The sequence below is a fragment of the Carlito syrichta genome, unplaced genomic scaffold (assembly GCF_000164805.1).
Source record: "Carlito syrichta isolate Samal-C Ts95f unplaced genomic scaffold, Tarsius_syrichta-2.0.1 Scaffold315705, whole genome shotgun sequence".
NCBI classification, from domain to species: domain Eukaryota; kingdom Metazoa; phylum Chordata; class Mammalia; order Primates; family Tarsiidae; genus Carlito; species Carlito syrichta.
Genome location: NW_007259801.1, coordinates 1146520 through 1168006, shown reverse-complemented (window position 1 = coordinate 1168006; position 21487 = coordinate 1146520). Strand labels below are relative to the sequence as shown.

Here is a 21487-nt window from a genome sequence, read left to right as displayed (position 1 = left end):
AAATGTGCCTGGCTGAATTGAAGAGTCTAGAGACACATTCAGTTAAAAACAGAATTGATTCAACAATAGAAAATACAGATTTGAGAAAAACCAAACCACTACTCTTTAGTGTGCCACAAAAGTACTGTGTCACTTCTCAAAGCTCCAAACAGTTCCAGATGCTGGTGCTAGCAAGTCACTGTCAGGCCCTGTGCGATGCCAACAGCCATCCGACAAAGTAGGGTTGTGGTAGCACCTCCCATGAGAGATGAAGTGTGGCCGGAACAGCTACACACAGGCCACCGCTGGTTGGGAAGATATGCCCTGGTGTCCTCAAAGTTCCCGTCTCAAAACCAGGACACCATGGGACTTCACCACCGATTACAGCATGTGGCTTCAGGCCCTGGGAAGGCACTTCACGACTGTCACTGTGCCTAGGGACACTTCTGTGCAGCAGAGTCATCAGGGCAGGAACCCACCTGCCAGGAGGTGACCGAGCATTCCACCTCTAAGGCTTTGTTGGGGACCCAAACACTTACTAGAGTTGGGATTGCCACTCCCTGCCAGGGATCTCCCCACACCATCAGTCCCCCATGACGGTGGGCAGTGACCCATTTCCACTTCATCCTCTCCACTGGGCTGCCCAGAGGTCGGGAGACCCTGTCTCCCTTCCACGTCCCAAGACACCAGCACTGTGGCTGACTAGGTCCTCCAATGTGGGGAGGGGGGAGAAGATACATGTGAGGTACACTCTGCTCACACTGCTGTGTGAATGTGTACTGAGACCAGCTCTGCCTGATGTGTGGCGCAAATGCACCACCCTCTGTGTTAATGGATGTTTTTATTCCCACCAACTAGGAAGGGCTTTTAACAGCGAAATCCATTGCTTCCACTGTCAGAGAACAATACAAAACAGCTTGCCATCAACTATACTAAAACCGAAGTAATATATGCCACTTTCTTTTCTTTTCTTTTGAGCTGATGACTCACTCTATCACCAGGCTGGAGTATACAGTGGCACACTCATGGTCACCACAGCCTCGACCTGCTGGGCTCAGGCAATCGTTCCGCCTCAGTCTTCCAAGTAGCTGAAACTACAGGTGTGCACCAACACGCCTAGCTAACTTTTTTATTTTATTGTAGAGACGAGGTCTCACCAAGTTGTCCAGGTTGGTCTTGAACACCTGGGCTCAGGCAATCCTCTCACCTCGGTCTCCCAAAGTGCTGGGATGGCAGGCTGGAACTACCGTGCCCAGCCTGCCAGACATTTTCTAAGAGTTCAGTACGGTTGACCCTTGAACCACAGATCTGAACTGTGCAGGTCTGCTTATATACAGATTTTCTTCTGCCTCTGCCACTGGAGACAAGACCAACTCTTCCCCTTCCTCCTCTGTCTACTCAATGTGAAGATGACAAGGATGAAAACCTTGATGATGATCCACTTTCATTTAATGAATAATAAATACATCTCCTCTTCCTTATGATTTTATTTATTTTTTTTGAGACAAGTTCTTGCTCTGTTGCACTGGCTGAAGTGCAGAGGTATGATCACAGCTCACTACAGCCTCGAACTCCTGGGCTCAAGCGATCCTCCTGTTCTCAGTCTCTCGAGTAGCTGGAATTACAAGCATATGCCATCATGCCCACTAATTTTAAAATTTTTTGTAGAGATGGGGTCTTGTTATACCACCCAGGCTGGTCTCAAACTCCTGGCCTCAAGCGATTCTTTTGCCTCAGCCTCCCGATGATTTTCTCAGTAACATTTTCTTTCCTCTAGCTTACTTTATTGTTGTAAGGATAGATATTTACTTATAACATATAAAATATGTATTAACAGACTGTTTATGTTACTGGTAAGGCTGCCAGTCAACAGTAGGCTATTAGTAGTTAAGTTTTAGGGGAGTCAAAAGCTAGATGTGGATTTCTGATAGCACAGGGTGTTTGGCACCCCAAATCCCATGTTGTTCAAGGGACAACTCTATACCCAGTTATAATCCCAATGGTCACCTCTGCTCCTTGGTAGACTCTCCGCCCCTGACTCATCATGGTGGGCTTCAGTGAGGCAGGTGACCCCAGACCATCGTAAGGTCACAGGGACAACCTATTTTGGAAAAAGTGCTGACTATTAACATCAGGGTTTTCGTTTGTTTTTGTTTTGTTTGAGTTGGGGTCTCACTCTGTCACCCAGGCTAGAGTATAGTGGCATGATCATGGTACACTGCAGTCTTTAACTCCTAGGCTCAGGCAGTCCTTCTGCCTCCCGAGTAGCTGGGACTACAGGCACGCGCCATTGCACCTAGCTGTTTTTTTTCCCCTGTGGAAACAGTCTTGCTATGTTGCACAGGCTGGTCTTGAACTCCTGGACTCAAGCAATCCACCCGCCTTGGCCTCCCAAAGTGCTGGAATTACAGGCATGAGTCACCGTGCCTGGCCAACACCTGGTTTTAAAAGGCCTCTTCCCTGCTGCAGGAGTTTCACTGGTGCATTGCACAAGTGACCCACACCAGCACACCTGGGCTGGAAGGAGAGTGGCCTCGTATCTCCTCCAGAATAAAATGAACCAGGCTTCTGGTCTTGCCCAAGAGCATGTAGACAAATCAGGCATATAGAGTGTGTCAATTTCCCCTTCTTCAGCAAGTCATTCATTCATTCCTGCAAACACAGCTCCATGCTGGGCATGGGGAACAAAGGTGAGTGAGTCTGAACTTGTCTGGGATACACAATCTGGGAGGGATGAGAAGACAAGGCTGTAGGTGCTTCTGGGAGCACATGGGAGTGCTGAAGAGAGACACACATTGTACAATGTGCCAAGCATGAGGACACACGGGCCATGCCAGGTAGATATGAACCGTAAACAGCTGGATAGGCAAGTCTAGCCTACAGATGGGCTGCGTTTTATCACATCTAAGATGCCACCACTTCAGAAGCACCACTCTCTCAAAAGTACTGAGTACAACAAACCTGAGACTCAGCCAGTGTGACAGGATCATTCAGAGGATGGAGCTGGACACGGAAGGGGCTCGAGAAGGGACGTGTCCGGGACAAGAGTGAGGAAAGGCAGAATCTGAGTTGAGCCCACTTGGCATTGTGCAACGGAGACAGGACTAGCAATGCAAGGCCAGAAAATCTCATTGGGTTTGGCAACTGAATGCATAACTACCTATAGACTTCTTCTAAAAACTCAGCGCAAGACAGGCCCGCGATGAAAGTCACAACTGTGATGGGGAACCCCAAGTGTAGTTGCACAGTTCACTAGAGAAAAATGTCAAGTGATAACAGCTAGTGATTACAGGGTGCTCACCACGTACCACACAGTTCTAGGCACTTCAAACTAGTAAACGCTGCAAGTATTTTCAGAAAAAAAGAGATGCCGGTAACTACAGGATAAATGAGGCTACCAAGATAATGTCTCAGAGATTCCTGGATTCTCTAAGAGTAGCTGACATTTGGTGGGTTGATGCTTTCCTCACCACCAGAAGGGAGGAACAAGAAATCTCTATCACTTGATCAAGTAATGAAATGAAAGAGAAAGCAGGAACAGGTCTTGAATCATTACCATAAAAGAAATTGTCACGACTCATCATGAAAGCTGACTCATCGCAAATGAACAACGGACATCCCACTGCATCACGTCTTCTGTCTAGCCCAAGGTTCCTGGAGCCCCCTTTACTTCATGCCTCTCCCAGGGATAACAGGAGGCAGCTTCCCAAATCCCTGAGCACTGGGGCCTCCCTGGAGACCCCACAAAGCCAGGCTCAGCGTGGTGAGCACACTGAAGTCACCTGATGGCAGAAAACCCTGACAGCAACAGCTCAGAGGAGGTTGGACCCTTAAAGCTAGTGGCACTCAGAGATGCTTGATCTGTCCCAACTCTGGTGGGTGTGGTGGGAGGAAGGGCAGAGCAAACAAAGAGACCCTGAAGACCAGCATTGTGCCAAACCAAGGATGAGCTCAAGGATTAGCACATCAAACTGGCCAGGGAGCCAGCCTGCTGCACAGCTGGAGTTAAGGGAGCCACCCCACCTCCAGCAAAGCAGCACTGTCTGTGAGCTTGCTATGGACAGCCATTGACCATGAGGGACAGGAGCAGAGTAGACTTCCTCTCTACAGGGTGTACCTGCAAAACGTGTCTGTGCCATCCACAGTCAGTGCCGCCACTAACATGTGAAGGAGACAATATATTGATTGGGATAAACACACTCATAATAGGATGATACAAGTTTAATAACTTTAGAAAACTGCCAAAGATGAATAATTATCTGGCTACTCCCGGATTAGAAACAACAGTCGGCTGGGCACGCCTATAATCCCAGCACTTTGGGACGCGGAGGTGAGAGGACTGCCTGAGCCCAGGGGTTCAAGACCAGCCTAGGCAACTTGGTGAGACCTCATCTCTATAGTAAATAAAAAGAAAAAGAAAAATGAGCCAGGCATGGTGGCACATGCCTGTAGTTCTAGCTACTTGGAAAGCTGAGGTGGAAGGATCGCCTAAGCCCAGTAGGTAGAGGCTGCGGTGGCCGTGAGCACGCCACTGCACTCCAGCCTGAATGACAGAGTGCGACTCCAACAACTAAAAAAAAAAGAAAGAAACAACACATCTACCAGTCTTTACGATGGCTTCTCATTTTTTACTGATTTTCAACAGCAAAGTTTTTTGTGGAGCATAGAAAAAGGACAGACTTGCTATCGTTGGATATTTCAAAACAAATTATAACCTAAGGCTTTTTGCTGAGATATTTGTCACTACAATTGTGTTTTGCAGTGCTTTAACACTTCTTCTAACAAGGTAATGGGAAAAATACTAACATGCCCTAAGTTGCAAAGCCAGAAGCAGCATACTCAAAAAAATTTGACAAATAAAATATTCAGATTGAGCCAGGCTCGGTGGCTCAGCCTGTAATCCCACACTTTGGGAGGCTGAGGTGAGTGGATTGCCTGAGGCTGCAGGTTCAAGACCCGCCTGGGCAACTTGGTGGGACCTCATCTCTACAATAAATCAAAAAATTAGCCGGGCGTGGTTAGCATGTGCCTGTAGTTCTGGCTACTTGGAAGGCTGAGGCGGAAGGATCGCCGGAGCCCAGCAGGTCGAGGCTACGGTGGCCGGGAGCGGCCAGTGCACTCCAGTCTGGGTGACAGAGTGAGACTCCAACTCAAAAAAAAAAAAAAAAAAATATTCAGATTGGTCAGCATGGTGGCTCAAACCTGGAATCCCAGCACTTTGGGAGACTGAGGCAAGAAGACTGCCTGAGCTCAGGGGTTCAAGAACTGCCTGGGCAACTTGGTGAGACTTCATCTCTACAATAAATCAAAAAATAAGCCAGGCATGGTAGCGCACACCTGTAGCTCCAACTACTTGGAAGGCAGATGGATTGCCTGAGCCATCAAGTAGCTCAAGGTTACGGTAGCCGTGTTCCACTGCACTCCAGCCTTGGCAACAGAGTGAGACTGCAACTCAAAAAAAAAAAATTCAGATCCTGTGTGCCAGCTACCTATTGCTGCATAACAAATGTCACACAATGCCGTGGCTTATGCAGGTGGTTATGATCTCATAGTTCCTCTGGGTCAGAAATGCAGGCATGACTTAGCTGGACAGTTCTGGCTCAGGCTCTCTCACAGGCTGCAATCAAGGCTTTGGCAGAGGCTACAGTTGTCTTAGGGTTTAGCTGGAGAAGGTCTGCCACCAGACTCACTCACACTAGAGTGCTGGCAGGATTCAGTTTCTCACAGGCTCTCAAACGGAGAACGTTGGCCCTCACGGCTGTTGGCTAGAGGCCTCCCCCTAAGTTACTTGCCACATGGATCTCTCCAAGAAGGCAGTTCGATTCATCAAAATGTGCAGGCCAAAATGGCAACAGGTAGTCTTCCAGCAAGATGGAAGTCACATATTTTGTATTCCCTCAGTGTTGCCATATTCTACTGGTTAACAGAAATTACTCAAGGGGAGGGGATTACATAAGGCCACGAAAACCAGAAGTGAAGATCACTGGGGCTATCTCAAAGGCTGCTGATCACAACAGGTATCTTGGAGGTCTCTTAACTCTGTACACACTACTCCCTGACCTCTGTGTATAACATTAGTTTTATTGGAAATGAAATAACTCCCAATAAACGATTATATCAGGAAAGCAAAGTCTAAAAAACAATGTTTTAAGTTTGACCAAGAAACGAAAAAGATGCCAGGCACAGTAGCTCACACCTGTAATCCCAGCACTTTGGGAGCCAAAGGTGAAAGGACTGCCTGAGTTCAGAGGTTCAAGACCAGCCTGAGCTACATGGTGAGACCTTGTCTTTACAATAAGTCAAAAAATTAGCCAGGCGTGATGGGACATGCCTGTGGTTCCAGCTACTTCGAAGGCTGAGGTGGAAGGATCACCTGAGCCCAGCAGGTCAAGGCTATGGTGGTCGTGAGTATGCTACTGCACTCCAGCCTGGGCAACAGAGTAAGACTCTGACTTAAAAAAATAAACAAAAACAAACAAACAAAAAAAGCTAAAAAAAGAACAAGTTAAAACCAAAGTAATGCATCATGAAGAAAACCATTTAAAAAAGCAAGCAGGAATTAGCCGGGCGTGGTAGCGTGCACCTGTAGTTCCAGCTACTTGGAAGGCTGAGGCAGAAGGATCACAGGAGTCCAGCAGGTCAAGGCTGCAGTGGCCGGGAGCGGCCACTGCACTCCAGTCTCAGTGACAGAGTGAGACTTCAACAACAACAAAAACAAGAGTAAGCAGGAATAGAATTGAGATTCCAGAAGCAAAACCTCAATTTCTCAACCAACTCATCTTCAGCAAAGTCCCCACCACCTACCACTGGGGAGAGGAGAACCTATTCAGTAAATGGTGCCGGGAAAACTGGCTGACCACATGCAGAAGATTCAAACAAGACCCCTATCTATCCCCATACACAAAAATTAACTCTAAATGGATCAGAGACCTAAATGTAAAACCTCAAACCATAAGAACCTTAGAAAATGCAGGACACACCCTTATGGAAATTGGAACTGGCATCCAATTCCTGAACAAAACCCCAAACGCATGGGCCTTAAGACATAAGATAGACAAGTGGGACCTCATTAAACTGACGAGCTTCTGCAAAGTCAAAGAAACCATCAAGAGAGCAGGGAGACAACCCACAGACTGGGAAAAAGTATTTACCAACTCCATATCTGACAAAGGCCTAACATCTAGGATCTACAAGGAACTCAAACGTGCTGAAAAGAAAAAAACAAACAACCCCATTACAAAGTGGGCAAAAGATATGAACAGACACTTCTCAAAGGAAGACATCTGAGAGGCCAACAGATACATGAAGAAATGTTCAATCTCACTAATCATCAAGGAGATGCAAATTAAAACCACACTGAGATACCACCTAACTCCGGTCAGAATGACAATTATCAATAACTCAAAAAATAACAGTTGCTGAAGAGGATGTGGTGAAAAGGGAACACTTCTACACCGTTGGTGGAAGTATAAACTAGTGCAACCTCTGTGGAAAGCAGTGTGGCGATTCCTAAAAGCTCTAAATATCGACCTCCCATATGACCCCGCAATCTCCCTACTGGGAATATACCCTGAAGAACTCAAATCATTCTATCAAAAAGATACCTGCACACGTATGTTTATCGCTGCATTGTTCACAATAGCAAGAACCTGGAGCCAACCATGCTGTCCATCAAAAGAGGACTGGATTTTAAAAATGTGGTGCATATACACGATGGAATACTATGCAGCCATAAAAAAGAACAAAATCATGAATTTCGCAGCAACCTGGATGGAACTAGAGTCTATAATACTGAGTGATCTTTCACAGAAACAAAGATCTGAGTATCACATGTTCTCACTCATATAGTGGACCTTGAACATCTATCAAAATATTATAAGAAAAGGATTGACAGTGGTGGGAAACTATGGGGGGGGATAGGCAGGGGAAGGGAGGTGGGATTAACGGTAGTCAATATCTGTCTGGGGACGGGGACATACCCCTTATCAACAAGGGTGCCTAAACGATGCATATTTGTATACCTACCCCTTAACTGTACCCCACAATTTTAAAATAAAAGTTTAAAAAAAAGTAAGCAGAAGAAAAAAATGAATAAAAGAAAGAATTAATAAATTAATGAAAGAGGAAATAGACACTAGGGGAAAAAAATCAATGAAATAAAAAGCTGAGTCTTTGAAAAGATCAACAAATTTGATAAACCTTTAACCGTATTGGTCAAGACAAACTAACAATATCAGGAAAGAGGGAACATCACTACAGATCTTACAGACATTAAAAACTATCGAACTAGTGAGTGTGTTTAGCAAGACTGCAAGATGCAGGTCAATACAAAAAATCATTAGTGTTACTTTATATTGCGATAAAAAAATCAAATTTAAATCAAAACAGTTCTATTTACAATCACATGAAACAAATATTTAGAGATAAAAATAAATGTAAGAGACCTATATACTGAAAATTGCAAAACATTACTAGGAGAAATTAGGGGCCTAAATATAGGAGAAGATGTATTATGTTCATGGATTGGAGGACTCAATATTAAGATGTCAATTCTCAGCCAGGCACAGTGGCAGGTGCCTGTAATCCCAGTCACTCAGGAGACTGAGGTAGGAGGATGACTTGAGCCCAGGAGTTAAAAGACCAGCCTGGGCAATATAACAAGATCCTATGTCTTTTTTATAATTATTATTTATTATTATAATTTTTTGAGTTGGAGTCTCACTCCATTGCCATTCATGGCCACCCTAGCGTTGACCTGCTGGGCTCTGGCAATCCTTCTGCCTCAGACTTCCAAGTAGACAGAACTACCACACTCAGCTAAATTTTTTTTATTTATTGTAGTGACATCTCACCAAGCTGCCCGGGCTAGTCTCAAACCCATGGGCTCAGGTAATCCACTCACCTCAGCCTCCCAAAGTGCTGGGATTACAGGGTGAGCCACTGAGTCCAGCCATCCCATATCTTAAAAAAAAAGAAGAAAAAGAAGGAAGGAGGAGGAGGAAGAAGGAAGAGGAAGGAGAAGAGGAAGAGGAGGAGGAGGAGGAGGAGAAGTAAATTATCTCTAAGTTAATCTATAGATTCAATGCAATCTCCCAAAAATCCAGTAGGCTTCTTGATAGAAAATTACAATTCTAAAATTTATATGAAAATGTGAAAGATTTAAAAACAGCCAAAATAAGTTTGAAAAGGTAGAATAAAGTAAGAAAACCTATATTTCCTAATTTCAAGACACACCATAAAGCTGCGGTAATTAAGACACTGTTATACTGAACATAGACATATAGATCACTGGAACAGATCAGAGCCTATCAACAGACTCACAATATATGTGGTCAGTTAATGTCAACAGAGGTGCCAGGGAATTAAATGCAAAAGCCTACTCCTTTTATAAATGATGCTGAAACAACTGGATTTCCACATGCCAAAGGGAGGAGGAACCCTTCAACTCTTACTGTATGCAAAATTAATTAATGGTGGCTCACACCTGCAATCCCAGCACTTTGGGAGGATGAAGCAAGAAAACTGCTTGAGGCCAGGAGTTTGAGAACAGCCTGGGCAACACAGCAAGATCTTGTCTCTCCAAAAAGTTCAAAAAACTGCCAGGTAGGGTGGTGCACACCTGTAGTCCCAGCTACTTGGGAGGCTGAGGTGGCAGGATCATTTGAGCCCAGGAAGTCAAGGTTATGATGAGCTGTGGCTGTACCACTACACTCAGCAGGGGTAACAGAGATCCTGATTCAAAAAATAATAATAATTAATTCAAAATGGGCCACAGACCTTAATGGAAGAGTTAAAACTAGACAAAAATGGAAGAGAAAGTTGATCAGGTCTTAGTTTAAAAACAACATTAAAAGAAAACTGATAGGCTACATTTCATCAAAATGTAAAACATTTGCTTTCTGAAAGATATAAGAAAGATGAAAAGGCAAACAACAGACTGGGGTAACATATTTGCAAGCATATATCTGTTAACGGACTTTTATATCCAGGATATATAAAGAACTCCTACAACTCAATAAGGCAAACAGTAAAAACATCTGATCTCTCGCAAAACATGTCACTGAAGATTATAAATGCTTAATAAGTACATAAAAAGATGATTAACATCATTCCTCATTACAGAAATACAAATTAAAACATTGAGATACGATTCACATCCACTTCAACGACTCAAATTTAAAAGACTTTGTTTCCACCACCAAGTGCCGACAAGGATGTGGAGAAACAAGAACTCTCGCACACTGCTGGTGAGAATGCAAAATGGTACAATTACACTGGAAAACGTGACTCGGCCATCCCACTCCTAGGTTTGTCCTCATTAAAAACGAAACACATATCTACACAGACTGGTAGGCAAATGCTCACAGAAGTTTTATCTTAATAGCCCCCAAACAGAAACAACCCAAATGTCTATCAGCTGATGAATGAATAAACAGTTGTGTGTGCATTCAGTACCGTCAGCATGAGACAGAAATGCAGTAGTGATTCATGCAGCAACATGGATGAACCAACCAGAAAAGCATTATGCTAAGTGAAAGAAGCCAGACTATACATCCCACGTGATCCCACTGGAATCAACTCCAGAAAAGACAGCACCAAGATTACAGAGGCTGGGAGTGGGGCAATAGCTGATGAAAGGGGCACTTGGGAGCTTCTGGGTGATAAAAACATGCCAGGTCCTACCTGTGGTGACAGCCACATCACCGGAGATATCTATCGAGCCAGTCACACCGCCTGCTTGGAGTGGCAGTAATGAACACTGTGCCTCCGGGTACAGCAGGCAACTTTTTAAATAAACTCCAGCTCGCATCAGAGAACATTTCGATCACTATATTGCCCTTATGAGTGTAATTTAAGTCAAACCCTGTGAAGTAAATTGGGCCTTTTGTTGTCTCGACTCAAGCTAAGCATGTTTATGAGCAAACACTCATTAAGTACTGGTTCCTTCCCGCGCCTTTGGGAGGCTGAGGTGAGTGGATTGCCTGAGCCCGCGGGTTCGAGGCCCGCCTGGGCAGCGAGACCTCATCTCTACAATAAACCAAAAAATCAGCCAGGTGTGGTAGTGCATGCCTGTAATTCCGCCTACTCGGAAGGCTGAGGCGGAAGGATCGCCGGAGCCCAGGAGGCAAGGCTGCGGTGGCCGGGAGCGGCCACTGCACTCCAGTCTGGGCAACAGAGTGAGACTCCAACTCAAAAAAAAAAGTACTGGTTCCTTTGACCTGTAAAAAGACCTTCTGTTCACAAGTCCTGCTCTCCTGCTGAGCACAAACCAGGGTGTACAGTTTCCTCTTTTGGTCAGTTTGCCTCCCATTTAGTACCATTCTCCTATTTTCAGTCACCATTTCTGGAAGTTTATATGGAAAAGACATACCTACAACTTTGAAAATCTACCTTTAATATGCTCTCTCTATTTAAAATATAGTAATGTGTATACAGATGGGGCCCCAACTTGTGATGGTCCAACCTAGAATTTTTCAACTTCATGATGATGTGAGAGTGATACGTACTCAGTAGAAACCATACTTTAAGTACCTATACAGGCATTCTAGGTTTTTGATTTTTTTTTTACTTTCAGGACAGTAGTTCATAAATTACATGAACTATTCAACACTTTATTATGAAACAGGCTTTGTGTTAGATGATTTTGCCCAACTAGGGACTCATGCAAGTTCTTAGCATGTTTAAGGTAGGTGAGGCCAGGCTATGATGTTCGGTAGGTTAGGTGTATTAGATGCATTTTCAACTTAGGATGGGTTACCAGGACATAACCACAGCATAAGCTGAGAAGCATGTGTATTTATTATACAAAATGATCTAATACCTACATAAGTCTCAAGGAATAAGCAATCAAAACCAAACAATAAAATGTGCTAAAAGTTATATGGGAATTGAGACTCACAATCTGTAAAGTATGACAGTTCCAAAGACCTGAGTGTTAGGGTTTGAAAGTCATAATAAAGTATCTATACTATGGAGAAAATCAGGAAATAGCAGTTCCCAGAGACTCTTTATTATATCAACTCATTTCTCAGTAGCCAGGGGCTCTGAACTGTGAGTGTGCAGAAACTGAGTGATGGTGCCCGCTTTCTAATTCTAACCACCTTAGCTTTGCTATGATGACTGCTTTCTTAATTACCTGTGCCAAGTCCTTAACACATCAAAGGCACAAAGTAAATGTTTAATAAAACTAATTGCTCCTCAGCTTCTTCCCTGTTGGGGTCTAGCCACGGAGTCTTTCAGTTCCATGAACACACCAAGGCCTTGCTCTCCTTGGGCTGCTAGACATGCTGCCCGAGTGCCCCCTCCCTACTGTTGGGGAGCTTTCCCACGCCAGCCCAGACCCAGAGAAGCTGGCACCCCCACTCTCCAAGAAGGTCTGTGGTTCTTTCCCTCATGGCACTTTTATTTTTTTTTTAATTTTAATTTTTTTGTTTTTTTTTGAGTTGGAGTCTCACTCGGTCGCCCAGACTGGAGTGCAGTGGCTGCTCCCGGCCACCGCAGCCTCGACCCGCTGGGCTCCGGCGATCCTTCCGCCTCAGCCTTCCGAGTAGCCAGAATTACAGGCATGCGCTACCACGCCCAGCTGATTTTTTGGTTTGTTGTAGAGATGAGGTCTCGCTGCCCAGGCAGGTCTCGAACCCGCGGGCTCAGGTAATCCACTCACTTCAGCCTCCCAAAGGCGTGGGATGACAGGCTGAGCCACCGAGCCCGGCCCTCATGGCACTTTTAAAGTGGCGCTTACTGCTTGGGTCAGTCTTCGCTGCTTCCCCACAGAGCTAAGCTACACAAGACATATGCGGTGGCTCGTGTCCTGTCCATCCCAGTGTTCACGCCCAGTGCCCAAGCACATGGTGGCCACCCCGGAACATGCACAGAAAGATGCAGAGTGACAAGCACACAGACAAAGAGCCAAAGAGTGACTACACTTGATCACTCTCCACAGCTCCCAACCCTCCAGAAAAGGTCTTTCATAGCCTTGCCTTTGCCCCAGGCCCACCAGCCACCTCGTGATGCCCTCTCACGAGGTTTGCAAGGATGAAAAATAAAACACGAAGTTTTTAACGATTACAGAGGGAAACGCATATGCTGAAATATAATAATCAAAATACTAGAAATGTGGCATGTGAGCTTTTTAGTAATCGACACAATCTAGGAGTGGGCACGGAAACTACTATGATTTTGAAATCATGGGTTTCCAGGGATACTTAAAGACACCTGCTCCCACTGTAATATGATGGGAAATCTGTGTTCTCTGGTGCAGATGCTCGCGGGGCCACTGCCCCCATTCATGATGGAAGGCAGCACTAAACTTCACATTAGACTGAGGTCCACCACTTCAGTGAGTGACCCGTACCGTGGTGGAGCTGAGTCAGCACTCACTGAACAAATAAACATTTATTTTATGTCTCTAGCAAGAAACATCCTAAAACAACCAAAATAAGTAGGCTTTGAGAATATTTTACTGTGTAATATGTAGAATTCTGGAATAAAACTGATGCTTTTAAATTGTTTGTCCAGGCCGGGCGTGGTGCTCACACCTATAATCCCAGCACTTTGGGAGGCCAGCCTGGGCAACTTGACAAGAGCTCATCTATATAATAAATAAAAAAGTAGCTGGGGAGGGTGGCGCATGCCTGTAGTTCCAGCAACTTGGAAGGCTAAGGTGGAAGAATCACCTGAGCTCAGCAGGTCTAGGCTGCAGTGGCCGTGAGCAGTATGCCACTGCACTCCAGTCTGGGGGACAGAGTGAGACTCCAACTCAAAAAAAAAAAAATTTCTCCCTCTATGCAGATCTCCTATAACGCTAAGGAGTTGGAAAAATGCAGATTTTAAAACTTCCTTAGACCATAAGGAAAATTAAACATTCTGACAAAACTTTCAGGGCCTAAGACATATCTTCCACATGCTAGGCTCAGCCATGCCCACCTAAGTGTGTCTCTGTGAATTTCAATACTTTTGGAAATACCTGTCACTCAGTCTTCTAAAGTCCACAGTGAACTCGGATTCAAGTCAACAATAACAACGATACCAAATGATGGTAAAAAAACAGACTCCTTCAGTGCTTCCCAAGGCAAAGTACTGTTCTAAACATACGCCTTGAACCCTACCAGGGTTGGTCTTGAATCGCCCTCACTTTTACAAATAAGGAAACTCAGCATAACACAGAGATGCTCCCAACTTGCCAGGATGACATAGCCAATGACTGTCACTACTAGTAACCGTGCCCTTCACTTGTGGCTCCTCACGGTGTGGCGGAGACCAGTAGGAGATGGAGGCCTGTGCCAAGAGTCAGTACTTATCATTGTGGATTCTGCCCCAGATGCCCTACCAATGTGGCTAAGCTAATTCAAGGTCAACATCCAGGGTGACTCCTCCCCAACACTGGCTTACAACAAGAGAAACTTATCATCAGAGCAGGTTGAAGGGAGGGAAGACGGGGACTCATGTTTGCAGGGCTCTTGAGGATGCACCGCCCTACTGCCTGCTGCAGGACCAGAGCCACGCACAGTTTGCTGGCACTGCAGGCTCAGCGTGCACCACACTTGGATGGGGAGTAGCACTTACCAATCTGCAACAGGATTGGCGTGACCAAAGCTGTTTCCATGGCGTAACAGAACTCCCTGCCAAACATCACCGCCCCGTGCATCACCCACAGGCGCATGGGGATCCGGTCTATGGACCCCTCACTGATGGTCTCGTCGCGGTTCTCGGCCTCCATGTCTCCAGGTTTCTGCGGATCTGGCAGGGGCACAGGTAACTCTTGAACTTGCATAGATTCTGGGTCGGCATTCTGCGGAGCCATTTTCATTACCACCAAAAATATATATATATTTATTCTATCTATATAAATAATACTATCATATATCTTTAATGATAAATTAAGACGTCTTCTCTTTCTGTTTCAGTTGTGTTCCTCAGGCAAGTAATACTTATATTCCTCTTTGTACAAACAGGTATCTCACAACTTCTCACAATCGTATGAGACATGCAGCAAAACAGAACGCTTTTTGGTTGGATTTTAACATATGGCTTGCTGGTTTACTGTGAATTAGAGTTAAAAATCCATAATTGCCATTCAGTTAATACCAGTTTCATCATTATTATTGAAGAGGTGCTGAAGTTATTTTTCTTGCTACAGAGAGGTGGGAAGGTGACACAAACAGGTGGTCCGCTGTTAATCCCCATCGAGTGACCGGATGATCTGCAAAAGAGGAAAAACAACCCGACCAGAGTCAGGGGGCGGCCACCACACGGCCCTGCTGGACCGCCGCCCGACCCGAGCAAGCTGCACACCCTGAGAGACTGATCCAAGACCACAGAAGAAGATTCTATGGAGCTCTTCCAGTCTTAGTTCACGGGTGCTCACTCTGGGTGTGTCTGTGCAAGTAACACAACCTACTTTCCAGAAAAACAGCATTTTCTCATATGGAATTTAATCTTAGGGGACAATAAAGGAAAACAGTATCAGAGAAGATGAGTAGAGAAAAAGCTAAAAATGTTCACCGTGGTCAATAACAATATCACCGACTCTGTGCACGTAAATATCCCTGCACGATGATGGCGGTTAGCAGTGCCCTCTGGGGCCTGCAAATATTATGAGAGGGAGGGAGACAGGGAGGGAAGGAGGTGAGGCGGGAGGGGTGGGGAGGCAAGTAAAAGAGAGTCAAAAGGGGAAACTTTAGATACCACCTGAAGAGGTGGGAAAAAAATGGGAAGTGGGAGGCTAGGCAGAGCAGGGTCGACAGGATTCCCTGCCGGGGGGATATCCAAAGTCCACCCAAAGGTGTCTGGACTCTTGTGGCCAGCATGTCTAGGGCAGTGATCTTTTACCACTTTAGGTTATAAAACCCTTCACTAATAAAATGAAAGTTAGACTTTCTCTTGATTAAAAAATAAAAAAAAGTACCACTATGCCCAACTCTGACCATAACATCCAGGGGTTTGGAGACTCCCAGTCCACATGGGGGCCATGGAACCCCTATAACACCAATCCTCTAGTTCCTGTGACCCTGTCTCCTGTAACCCTGCCTGGTGACACATCCTCCACCTGGAGGAACACACTATAATAAAGCACAAGACTGCCCCAGAGTTAAATCAGCTGGAAATGCCCCCTTAGACATGTCTTAGGAAAATGGGGTCCATCTCGCTCTAAGCAAGACAAGGTAGAATGTAGAACACCCTGGGTTCTTCTGCAGTTGGGCCTCCAGAAACTGGGGTTCAGTTCCATCAAAGTGCTAGACAGTAAGAGCCCCTGCAATGACACAAAATGGTGTCCACATTTTACACTGAGGTAGGCCTGTGAGCTGACATCTTACTAAGAGCTTTTCAACAACTGATTTCAATAAAAATATTTCTATTTACTATCCACTTAGCCAAAGGTGGTCTTGATATGCTCTTTCCTTTCTCCCAGGGGGCCTCAAGGTGTCATCTTCACTTAGTCCCTTCCTTGAGCAGTCCTCACAGGGCGATAGCGGGTCCCCAGCATGTGTAGGCCACGGAGATGCCTTCTAGAATCCAGGAAGAAGGCTCTCCTGGGGGGGAAAGTGAAAGCAGACAGCTCTTGGGAGGGTCCCAAAGAAGCCCCCTGCACTGGGCTCTTCCCTTCCAGTTCTTTCTTGCATCCTTTTTCACACTGCCTACTGACATGCCTGCTAATTCCTTGAAAATCACATATTTGCTTCTTATGTTCCCAAAACACCACTACAACTCCACATGGCATCCCTTACTTGAGAATTCTTTCACATTCACCACATGTCTGTACCATATAAACATCTCCATTAAACCAAGTGTTCCCAAACTGTAATCCTACCTTAGTAGTTTTTGAAAACACTTTATTCTGGAAATGTTTCTAACATATGCAAAGTAAACAGAATAGTGTAATAAGTCTTCAGGCTTTAGCATGTGATCATCACATCCTGCTATTCTTGCTTCATCCCTGCCTTTACGGAATCATTCCTCTCATAACAGATAATGGCCTTTTTTTTGCTGTCAATCTGTCAGTCTTATAACAGAATAGGGTCAAAGACTCTAACTGCCTTCTTCCCCTGGATAAGAAGGATCATTTTTATGAGAACAAAGTGTATCCAGATATGTCTGTAAAGCCCAGATAGATCAACTGGGCTTTTGGCTAGAACAACAGCAATTAGTTTTCTCAGAGATCCTGATGACTTAATTATAAACATCAAACCCTTCAGTTCTGTACCATCAGCCCTTTGTCCCACTGCTGTGTCCATCTTTGGAGACTTGTGCCTGAAAGAAGCAGTCTCTGCTCGTAAGAATCATTTTAGCGACAGCCAAAAATCAGCCAATAGACCTCTGTAATAAGTGTCTGTGAATTACCCTAAGGTAGTGATTCTTAACGGGGAATTCTGCACCCCAGGGACATCTGGCGATGTCCTGAGACATTTCAGATTGTCACAGGTGGGGAGGGGGGCTGTTACTGGCATCTTGTGGGTGGAGGCCTGAGATGCTGTTCAACACCCTAGGTGCAAAGAACAGCCCCCAAAGCAGAGGATGATCCATCCCCAAAAGTCAACAGGGCCAAGGCTGAGAAACTGTGTCCTAAGGTTATTATAAAATAGGAGAAGGGCTTTCTTTGAAATGTTTAGAATCGTGATTACTACACTTTGAATCAACAAGACCAGATGTTACAAGTTGTCTCTGTAAAGCCTAGACAGGCCAAGTGTGGTGGCTCACACCTATAATCCTAGCACTTTGGGAGGCTGAGGCAGGAGGACTGCTTGAGGCCAGAAGCGGTGGCACATGCCTGTAGTCCTGGCTATTTAGGAGGCTGGGGATCACTTGAGCCCTGGAGGTCAAAGCTGCAGTGAGCCATGATTGTGCCACTGCACTCCAGTCTGGGTGATCGAGTGAGAGAGACCTTGTCTTTAAAAAAAAAAAAAAAAAAAGTGTCGGGGGGAGAGAAGGCTAGATAATAAATATGTTAGGCATTTGGAGACACATAAGGTCTCTGCTGCATACTCTCTTTTGTCTTTTAACAACCCCTTAAAAGGGCAAAACTCATTCTCAGTGTGCTGGTCAGTTCTGCAAATCCAGGCTCTGAGCTGGACTCAGACAACTGGTTTCAATAAAAATATTTCTAGTTGCTATCCATTTAACCCAAGGTGGTCTTGATTAGCTCCTTCCTTTCTCCCAGGGGGCCTTGCAGTGTCATCTTCATGAAGTCCTTCCCTTGGGCAGTCCTGAAAGAGCAATGGCAGGTCCCTAGCAAGTATAGGCCGTAGAGATGCCATTCAGACCCCAGGGGGAAGAGGGCTCTGCTAGGTGTAAAGTGAGAGTTTACAGAGGTCACAGCTTGCTGACCTCTGAACTGGACTAGCGGTAGGGAAGTCTTGGGAGTCTCGCTCATCAACATGAAAGATCAACGGGAGGGACCTGCTGCTTCCCTCAGCCCCCAGCCTCACTCCACTCTGTGTCACTTAAGCTGTCCATCAGTCTACTCCAAGCAGAGCTGGAAAATTCAAGGGAGCAAGCCACACAGTCAAGTGCACTGAGAAGATGATCGTTAAGGTCAGGACTGTAAGAGGGAACACGTGGCAGGCTACCCCTTTTCCCATCAGCTCAACCATGCCACAGGAAGTGGCATTCTTAGACCCTGTCTGCAAAAAGAAAGCTGAGGAAGAATCGCTGCCAGGTCGTACAGAAGCCCCAGCAAAACACTGCAGCCACCCACACATGGTATGCACCCCAACTGCAGGGTCACAGCTATGGCTATCAAAAGGCCCAAGGAATCCCAGGAAAAGCCAAGGTGCTCACAGGACTGGACACTCAGGGAGCAAAGGACCTGTGTCCTCAGAGGAGTCACAAGTTGACAAAAGGACATGGAGATGTGGAGAACCCCTCTACAGTAGAGTCAATTACCCAAGGGGTCCCCAACCCCTGGGCCACAGATCTGTACTGGTCTGTGGTCTACTAGGAACCAGGCCACCCAGCAGGAGGTGAGTGGCAGGCAAGCAGCTCAGATCAGTGGGAACACGAACACTATTGTGAACTGTGCATGTGAAGGATCTAGGATGCACACTCCTTATGAGACTCTAATGCCTGATGACCCCCACAACAGCTGTGGAAAAACTGTCTTCCAAGAAACTGGTCCTTGATGTTCAAAAGGTAGGGAACAGCCGAGCTACCCGATTGGGGTTCCTCTGCAATGTTGGAGGCTCCCCACTAAATCTCCAAAAATAGGTTCCAAACTGGCCTTCCAATGACAATATGAAAACACCCCAGCAACTGGACAGGAAAGTTACCCAGTCCACGCCCCCAGGGTGTCCTGCCCCCTCTGTCATCACCACATGGCCAGGGTGAGCCACTAACTCCAGCCAGCAAATCGGCCTCACTTTGGAACCTAGCCTGCCAGTGATGGGCTCTGCGAGGTTCCCTGCGCACACAGGCCCGTCTCAGCCTCGGTCATGCATATGGTCTTCTTCTGCAGGATGGAAGCCTGCCAGGAGCACAGGGCACCTGCCTCGAGGACTCTGCCTAGGACACAGCTGCTGTCTGCTGAAGGCTCCTCCTTTAGAACAGGACACCTCTCTCCGCTGGACTGTGCCCTTCACCCTCTCCCATGAGCCGGCTCCACCTGCTCCACCTGCCTCTTACCCTTCCCACCTTCTGCTCAAACCACCCTGAGTCTTTCTAGACTCTTGTCAAGGCTCACTGGACATCCTTTAGAAGGAGAGGCCCTTCCCTTGTGTAAAGGCCGGTCAGTGCCCGACTTGGATAGCAAAACTCTGCCTGGGCAGTGAGAAGCCCCTCGTGAGATCCTATCACCCAGTTTTCATCTGTTCTTGGCTCTCCCAGTGTTGGTCCCTGAAGGGTGATGCCCACGCCTTCCTAACCTTGGCTTCCACCCTCTCACATCGTTCTCAGCCACATAGCAGGCGTTCAGTGAGATTTGTTGAAAGAATGAATGAATGAACTGAATGAATGAATGAATGAATGAGGATAACCAGCTGATATGTACTACAGGCTACCTGCACTGGAAAGCCACCCCCACCCCACCAACTATCCTGAAGTCACATCCAGGTGATCTGGGTGACCAGCCACTAGGTTATGTAGGCCTCACCGAAGTCCTCATGAAATGGCATGAAGGTGGTATGGGGTTTACCTGTTAGTCAAGTAGTCTAGGCATTAATACAGCTGGCTTCCCTTCCTCAAGCAGTGCAAACGCAGTGGCACAGTAAATAGATTTTACACAGGTGACTTCACTGTCATCTATATTGATGGAAACGACAAATATTGTTAGCATCTTCAGTTTGTTTGTTTAAAGGAACAATTAGTAAGTACAAAATTCAACCAAATGTCTCATATCTTCATGAGTTTATCCAAGTAGTATTATCAGTCTAGGGTGCTAATATCAATGCAAGCTTCAAAGTTTCCAAGAGCAGGCCAAGTCGAGGCAACTTTTCAAAGAGTAATCTTAATAGTGCTAAATCAACTACTAGAACAAAGTCAACTTGTGTTAAACCAACAACGAATTTCCTTAAAGCTATGCACTGATGGGACTAACTGGGTTTTAAAGGTGAGTACCTTGAGGACAACACCCAACTGCTCACAGCTGGCACAGCTGTTGTTTCCAAAAACTTTATTTCTGTAAAGCCCTGGGGATTCTGCAAGCATTTTAGGAGAAGCCACAAAATAATTTAAATTTTAAGAATTGTGCTTCAAAATAAGGGTCCTATCACCTTGTCATGGAGTGAATACACTACCTAAAACTCTAAGGGGCAGAACAGCAAGAGAGTCAACAGGGAAGGCCACGGTGACACAGACCCAGTAATGGTCACTCTAAAAGGAGAGATAGTGGTCTCAAGGTTGGTACCAAAAGAACCAGAGTATATTTCTGCTAAAGAGTCACAGACAAAGGGAGGGTTCCTGGGTCCATCCCATATGGGAAGTATACCAGCAAATTCTGATACATTTGAAAAACAAGAGTACATCCTGGAAAGGCATAACAGGCTACTGAATGCTCAACTTAGATAATAGTTCCCAAAGGAAAGCTACATGGATACTTCTGAGAGCTCTGAGCCATATACTTGTATATGGTGTGAGTTAGGGATCCACGCTCATCTTTTCCCAGTGGCTATCTAGGTGTCTCAATATAATTTATTTAAAAGTCCATTCCCAGCACTTTGAGATTTTTCTCTTTTTTTCAGAGACAGGGTCTTGCTCTGTTGCCAAGGCTGGAGTACATTGGCTCAATCATAGCTCAATGAAACCTTGAACTCCTGAGCTCAAGTGATCCTCCCACCTTCAGTCTCTTGAGTAGCTAGAAATACAGGCAGATGCTACCATACCCCAGCAAATTTTTAATATTTTTTTTAGAAACTTGGTCTTGCTATGTTGCCCAGGCTGGCCTTGAACTCCTGGCCTCAAGGGATCCTGCTGCCTCAGCCTCCCAAAGTGCAGGTGCAAGCCACCATGTGCCCAGCCTCTCTTTTATCATATACCAAATTTTGTTGTACACTTGGGTCTATTTCTCAATGTCTCATTC

General features: G+C 45.6%; 1 protein-coding gene across 1 annotated transcript in view; it reads right to left on the bottom strand.

Moving 5' to 3' along the window:
• Window positions 1-20183, bottom strand: part of SLC45A4 (solute carrier family 45 member 4) — a 54824-nt gene extending 34641 nt beyond the window's left edge. Inside the window, exons 1-2 of the mRNA XM_008073162.1 lie at window positions 20105-20183; window positions 14545-15181 (exon numbers count right to left, since the gene is read on the bottom strand). Coding sequence (XP_008071353.1) covers window positions 14545-14788 — 244 coding nt within the window. The 5' untranslated portion in view covers window positions 14789-15181; window positions 20105-20183. The remainder of the gene's footprint in view (window positions 1-14544; window positions 15182-20104) is intronic.
• Between the last annotated feature and the right edge of the window lie 1304 nt (window positions 20184-21487).